Genomic DNA, 7,063 nt, shown 5'->3' on the forward strand with positions numbered 1-7,063 from the left:
ACTCTAAGAACACGTACAACTATCATTTACAATTTATAACATCAATTCTACCAAATCATTTAAGACATCGAATTTATAACATAAATTCTACCAAATCGTTTAATTGGACAGGTAAAATTCTGGTGCTCAACTCAAGTCAGCCATCCATCATCCCTGAAGCCCAATAGTCCCAAAACATGCCCAATATATATTTGTATATTTATACATTCGCTAAGGCCTAATGCTATGCTACTTTGTATTTCTCCAGACACTACCACATATTGATACTAGAGAGGGAAGAAGTGGTGGATATGGAGATAATCCTCAGCTGCAGCTCCCCCGCCTGGAATCATCCATCCTTCCCTTACCCTTTCTCCCGTATTTACGCCCCAACTCATGTTTATCCGCCACTCTTCCCAACTTCAATTTTCTCCCTCAAACCTAAAATTTCAGCACGTCGAAAGCTCGTTTCTACCGCAATCCTGGAGAACAGCGCTTCAGGTAAAGTCCGCTCCACTGCTCCCTCACTGCCTTTTGCTTCCAACTACGTATGCTATGCCGAAGAACGCGTCCTCCAATATATTTGGTCTAGTTTTGAAGTGACTAATTTTTATTTTTAGTAACTGAATAAGTAGATGCTGAGAACGAAAGCACTTGATGTGGTGGAAACTATGCTGTTGCTGTTTTCTTTTGCTCCTTATATGTTGTAAAATTATGTGTGGTGCATGCAACGAACTTCGGGGTGTAAGCGATTCTAGTTAAGTTTAGGTTAGGTTTCTTATCGAGTCTCAGTTTCTAGTTAACTTGAGTAGCTTGACTCGTTGTTATCTAGTTAGGTGAGTTTCAAGTACCTTTTTCTCTTTTTGTAGGCACAGTGTTGTCCAGGGGATATTCAATTTGACCTATTAGCTTGTTGTACTAAAACATATGCTGCATTGTGGTTGAACCATGCCCATTGATCTTAGAATCGCCTTGAATGTGTTCTGAAATTTAATTAAGTTTTCTGCACATTGACTGGTATTTATGTTGTCATTCATAGAACAGAAGAGGTGAATAAACAAACATGATGCTCATTTATGCTTTTGCACTTCTTTCTTATTAGATGCAGTCGCGACAAAGGCTGTTGAGGATGATCAACCTCTAGCAGTCAAAGTGAGTCTCAGATTTCTTATTCTTGGAGTCCTTGAATCCTTCATCCAGTTTGAGTCTGTTTTAAAGAACTCATTCAAATGTTCAGTTTATTTCAGAAGCTAGCCTCAGAGATATCCCTTGATTTAAAGGGAACTTCCATATTTCTTGTTGGTGAGATTATTTGCTACACTACTCGGATATCTTTCTTTTCCTTACAAATATATTTTGGACTTAATTTATCTAGCTTGATCTATAATATCATAATTTTCTGTTGCTACAGGAATAAACAACTCCTATAAATTGAGTTTGGGAAGGATTCTTGCCGATGCATTACGGTACTATTATTTTGACAGGTAACTCTATGGGCATCTGTTTCTTAATTAACCGTTATTGTACATGCTAGAGCAGATGGCTTCATTAAGAGTGTTGTCATTCTGCAGTGATAGTCTGGTGGAGGAAGCCTATGGAGGAAAAACTGCTGCCATATCATACATAGAGAGAGATGAGGAGGGATATCTTGCATCTGAGGTTCTTTGAGTATTCTTCTGTTTATAGTAGATCATGTCTTGGTTGTATGCACCATACGTTTCTGGTTGATAGAAGTACTCCTGAAATTAATTGTAGACGGAAGTACTGAAGCAGTTGTCGTCGATGGGTCGGCTGGTTGTTTGTGCTGGAAATGGAGCTGTTAAAAGTGCAACGAATTTGTATGTGTAATTTGAGGATGTCTTTAGTTAGTCATGCATTATATGCTCCATCAATGACCAATTAAATACTTTATTTAGGGCACTACTGAGGCATGGAATTTCAATATGGATTGATGTGCCATTAGATTTGGTGGCAAGAGAGATAATGGAAGATAGAATTCAACTTTCTGCCTCTGATACGCCAATATGCAAGTCTTCTTCGGAGGTTCATTCAATTGTGTCTTGAGTTGCAGTTGATTATCTAGATATATCCTTATAATTGTGAATATCCTACTGTATGCGTCATCTTTGGTAATGTGTTGCTGTTTCATGAGAATTTCACAATGATTTTTGGCAGGTTCTGGCTCAAATGACTGCATTATATAATAGTGCGCGAAGTGGATATTCTACAGCTGATGCAACCATTTCACTCCAGAGTGAGTTTGTCCGTTCTCTCTTTTTCACCTCATATAGTAGTGTCTTCTCCCTTCGTTTTGATGGATTCTCTCCTTGTGTGTCGGAGCAGAAGTAGCTTCTCAATTGGGTTATGATGAACTGGATGCCGTGACTTCAGAGGATTTGTGTATGGAGGTGATTCAAGTTGAAACTTGAAAAGAATGCTTATTTGGAATTTTTACTGGCAGCCAAATTTTTACTTATGCCGTTGTCTTGAACAGGTTCTTAAGGAGGTAGGAAGATTGATGAGAGTTAAAAAGATGATGGAAGAGGCTGCCAGACCATTTTAGCCCAGCACATGAAATGGCTAAATATTTGTGAACGGTGTGTCGCTAATCCATATAATGAATTGGTAGGCTGGTGCTTTGATTGTTTTTCATCATAAATTCACATTTAATCTGTGGCAGCTGTCACTGTATCTATGACGTGCCTTCGTTTAATTTCAGTGTTAGGCAGTGATTCTGATATTATATTTACATGAAGGAAGCACTAGTGAGGATAAAACTGTTGCTTGAGAAAGAGGGCGGGAAACCCGGATAATTGAGGAGCTGAGTTGCTATTAGATTTTAGCACAATTAATGGTGTTGCAGGAGATGGATCAAGTTGGCTGATTGATGAAAGTTTGAGCTTCCTCCTCTATTTTAAAGTTGACGGTCTTTGCCTGCATTTATCTGGTACGACTGGATTATTAGGATTTCTTTTATTTAAGTTGTATGCTTCAACTAATTGGTGTATTCTTGTGTGTGTGAAAGTAGCTTTCGGAACTGGTTGTACATTGCATTCGTTGATGCACGCAGTACATTTATCATACAAACATACATATACACACACACATAGTAAACTACGCTACAAAGTTGGTTTCTAGAGTTGCTTGGTTGTATTGCTAGTGCATTTAGGCATGGTTAGTTGTAATGATGGGCAGCTTAATGGCACGGAAAGTAGTAGTTAGGAGCGGCGTGACTTTTGACAGCTCTAATTGTTGAAAACTGAGGAAACTCTTGCAGTCGTCAAGGTCATCTCCTGAACATCATTACAATTTACATGAATGATTAGTCATCCATTCCTGTGCAGAATCTTATACTGGTGTGTTCAGTTCAGGTATTCGAAAATGGCAAGCTACTGAAATTGTGGTAGCAACTGGAGTTAGTGATCTAAGAAAGACGTTTATTTCCGTTAATCATTTGTATGAAATCGATCAACTTTGCAAGCTCCACCGTAGGACGTACCATCTACTCTCATTTGTCTAAATTTTATAATTCAAAATTCCAGGAAATTCAATTTATAACAATACCGGCCCCAAGCTTCAAGAACATCAAAGTAGGGTATGCCCCATGCATGTGCATGGTTGAGTCGGGACTCAGGATGCCACACCACAGGGAAGCTTGTTCACTCCTCAAGTTCAGCATGGAAAATAGCAAGTGATGATCATTCTTGCAACTATATCTTTTTGCTTAATGAATTGGTGGTAATAAATTCATTGCTGTGTTAAAAGTAATATAAGCGGAATGAGATAACCGTCGAGTCCAGTAGAATACTGGTAAGGATTCAGAGTGTAGTGAAGTGTGATGAGCAGCGTATAAGCAAAGCAATAATGGTGAAATGGGGGGAGATAATTGTAGGAGGGCGAGATGTTGAAATAGCAATTAGTGGGATGTAATGATGGCTTGTGCGGCAATGGAGGGACAGTTGCAGATGGATGGGTAATAAAGGAGTGCCACGCTGCTGCATGACCAGGTAAGATAGTTTCAACGCGTCGATTTCGCAAGCATGCACGACCTTTTTTTTAGGTTTTTGGTTTTGGTAAAATACAAACATGCATGACTTGCAAACCATTCTAAATTTGCCTAAAAAAAACATTCCAAATACAAACACTCAATATATGTTTTATATTAAAAATGCAAAGTATTAGAAATTGTTAACAAAAAATCATCTAATGAAGATATATATATATATATATATTCAAGAGTGTTTTGAATGAAATTAAACTTGAGTTTTCAAATATTTCTTTATTTAACTTGTCGGGTCACGCCTTTCATTCATAGGATAGAAGTAGAAGTGCTAAATTAAAATTGGAGCAAATCAATTTATCATATTTGCAAATAATTACAGGCAATCCATCATCAATATCATTACCCATTCCCAAGATGAAGTGAAGAGGCCCAAACCCAAACTCTGAACAATACCATCTTTCATTTCCATACATACCTACCTTCTACATACATACACATACGTCCATACGTACATATACATATATCCTCCACCCTCTTTCATTTCCAATTTCCATCGATGTGAAGTCGCAACTATCAGAAGCATTGGTCGTTGGCGGAATATCTCCTTCTCGGTGCGTCTCTCCTTCCTTTTTCTCCCTCCAATCTCCATTTCCATTCTTTTGTTTAAGCTGCTCTCTTTTTCTCTATTATACTGTTCCGCGGCTTACCTTTTGTTACTTGTTCAATCATCCTTCCTTCATCACCATGCCGGTTATATTCAACGTCATTTTGGTTACATTTTTTTAATTCTAAACTCCGGAAAAACAACTCTCTACTTGATTAACTCTCTTGGTTCTCAGCTTTTGTTTTATATGTTTTTCGCCTTTGATATCGTCGAATGAAAATAAATAATTGCTTCATTTGTTCTGTTTCTTAGAGTTGATCATCACACAGATTATTGTTATTTAAGATTTATGTTTTTGTAGAATGCGTGATGTGATGTGTCCTTATTTCAGGGAGTTCCTATGGTTTTCCCTGGAGCTATACACTATGCTTTCAACTACTCTTTTGTTTCTCAGCTTTCTTGTATTCAGCAGCTTGGGCTTAAGTTGAAATGACTCTTGTTAATTGAGATGAAGATTATACCTAGGTTCCAAGTTAATACATTCTGCTGGAATGTTGGTTGTATCCTGTTGGTAAAATATTAGGAAGCCTTTGCTGCGTGGGTGTTGGAACGAGAGTAATAGGTACTTCTCCACTAGACATAGTTTACATAACTTGTTCGGAGAGAGATGGGATTACCTCAAGTTTCCTCTAGTGAAACATCAGATGGAGGAATTGGACCTCTAAGCACATATCTTTATAGTGTGGCACAGTTTGGTGGTGCCACCACATGTGATTTAGAGAGGATGTATGTTGGAGCTGTCAACTGCACCTGGCCAGATTCTAGATGTTATTCTTTGGGGGATTTTCAGTGGAAAACCTCTATGAGGCTTCCAATGTCTCCTGATATATCTGAGAAAGGGTTTTTGGATGCTACACCTAATATTCATGTGGCAAAGGTACCTCCGGAGGAAAGAGTTGACTCTTCAATTCCTGAAACCAGGAGGAATATTCAGCCTCCTGTCTCTAGGATAGTTGGTTTCACCTATGAAAAAAAGGATGTGCTCTCTGATGCATTAGACAGTGCACAGAGTCATTCTCATTCTGCTTCTGCCCACATCAAGCTGAAAGAAGCTGAGCCCAGTGGATCTCATGCCAGGAAGAGAATGCTGTCTCCACTAAATAAAATGCTGTTCCCCAAGCAATTCAATGGTGATTCCTTAGACATTTGCAGCAGGAGTTTTACCATCAGTTGTCATTCCAGTAAAGATACATGTGGTATTTCCTTAGCACAAGACAATAAGAAAGCAAATGTCGGCAGCAAAAATCACGCAGCTATGCCAATCTGGCCTGTGACTAACTGTTCAGAACTAAATGACAAGCTGTATAAATACAATAAAACCACATCAATTGTTTTCACAGATGGCCCGGTACTAGAGGGCAAGGAAATAGTCCCATTTTCGTATTTACCATCAGAGGGAACTGATCCTCTGTCCGAATCAAGCGAGCCAGGATGCGGCTCAGGATTTAAATCAATACCCAAAAAAGAAACACCACTCTCTCTGTCTCCTCTTGGGTCAATATTTTATGAACAAGTAAAACCTGCAGTCAGGGGAAAGAACAACAAGAAAGAGGAGATATTGAAAGAGGCTGCCCATTGTCTCGATGAGAACATTTCAGGAGTGATATTATCCTCTGAAGATGAGGAATACAGGTTTTCAAGAGTATCATGTGAAGATATAGATGTTCTTCAGAAAGAAGCTCAACCTTCATCCTCAACAAAGTGGCCTTTCTGTCACCGAACAGGAATCAATTATAAAACATTTGGGAGAAATTTGAGGGGCCTCTCTGTTAGGAGGTCATTGGTTGGGTCGTTTGAGGAGTCTCTGCTCTCTGGTCGGCTTTCTTCTGGAAAATTTAGTCAGGTTATTTCTTTTGTTAATTTATCTAAGTTGGTTTCTTATGTATTTGTGTCATTGCTCAATGCCAGTGCTGTATACAACCTGACCTGAGATTGGACGATGTTATTATGGGGTTCTCCGTATACTTTTGAATAACATCAGCTTTCTGCTTTGGATTTTGCAGAAAATAGATGGTTTCCTTGCTGTAGTGAGCATAACTGGAGGAAATTTCTCTCCCAAGGCACAAAAACTTCCATTTGCAGTGAACAGTGTCGATGGAGAGAGCTATTTATTATACTATGCATCTATAGATCTTGCTGGTAATTCACGATCAAGCAAGTACAGGGGTGGAAATTTGAAAAAGATTTTTGACAACAATGATCCACAAAATGGAAAGAACCGTCTGCGCATTCCTATGAAAGGGCGCATCCAATTGGTATTTGTTTCTTCTCCTCTCAATTTATTTAGGATTGTTTCATTTTACTAATATATGGCCAAGGTTTCATACGGTTATGTTATGAGTTCCGCCTTGTGGCTGCTCTCTGGAAGTGACAGCAGAACATCAGTCTTCCTTAATATACAGTTTCCACTATGTTAT

General features: G+C 38.7%; 2 protein-coding genes across 7 annotated transcripts in view; both read left to right on the top strand.

The window, feature by feature from the left end:
- LOC105177467 (probable inactive shikimate kinase like 1, chloroplastic) lies at positions 182-3,116 on the top strand. Of its 4 annotated transcripts, none has more exons than XM_020699100.1 (11): positions 182-480; positions 1,088-1,131; positions 1,227-1,281; positions 1,391-1,463; positions 1,551-1,638; positions 1,735-1,817; positions 1,896-2,022; positions 2,155-2,233; positions 2,323-2,387; positions 2,474-2,604; positions 2,699-3,116. In XM_020699100.1, exons 1-10 carry the CDS (start codon positions 291-293, stop codon positions 2,540-2,542), a joined length of 873 nt encoding a protein of 290 aa, XP_020554759.1. In that variant the 5' UTR covers positions 182-290; the 3' UTR covers positions 2,543-2,604; positions 2,699-3,116. The 4 variants fall into 4 exon arrangements, with proteins under 4 accessions (XP_020554759.1, XP_020554758.1, XP_020554757.1 ...); XM_020699099.1 differs by having other exon boundaries at positions 183-480; positions 1,082-1,131; positions 2,740-3,116; XM_020699098.1 differs by having other exon boundaries at positions 184-480; positions 1,082-1,131; positions 2,736-3,116.
- LOC105177466 overlaps positions 3,532-7,063 on the top strand; it is a 6,677-nt gene continuing 3,145 nt past the window's right edge. For all 3 annotated transcript variants that reach the window (XM_020699095.1, XM_011100633.2, XM_020699096.1), the window contains exons 1-4: positions 3,532-3,986; positions 4,362-4,593; positions 4,978-6,489; positions 6,650-6,901. In XM_020699095.1, coding sequence (XP_020554754.1) covers positions 5,254-6,489; positions 6,650-6,901 — 1,488 coding nt within the window. In that variant the 5' untranslated portion in view covers positions 3,532-3,986; positions 4,362-4,593; positions 4,978-5,253. The remainder of the gene's footprint in view (positions 3,987-4,361; positions 4,594-4,977; positions 6,490-6,649; positions 6,902-7,063) is intronic.

Source organism: Sesamum indicum, linkage group LG15, assembly GCF_000512975.1.
Source record: "Sesamum indicum cultivar Zhongzhi No. 13 linkage group LG15, S_indicum_v1.0, whole genome shotgun sequence".
NCBI lineage: Eukaryota > Viridiplantae > Streptophyta > Magnoliopsida > Lamiales > Pedaliaceae > Sesamum > Sesamum indicum.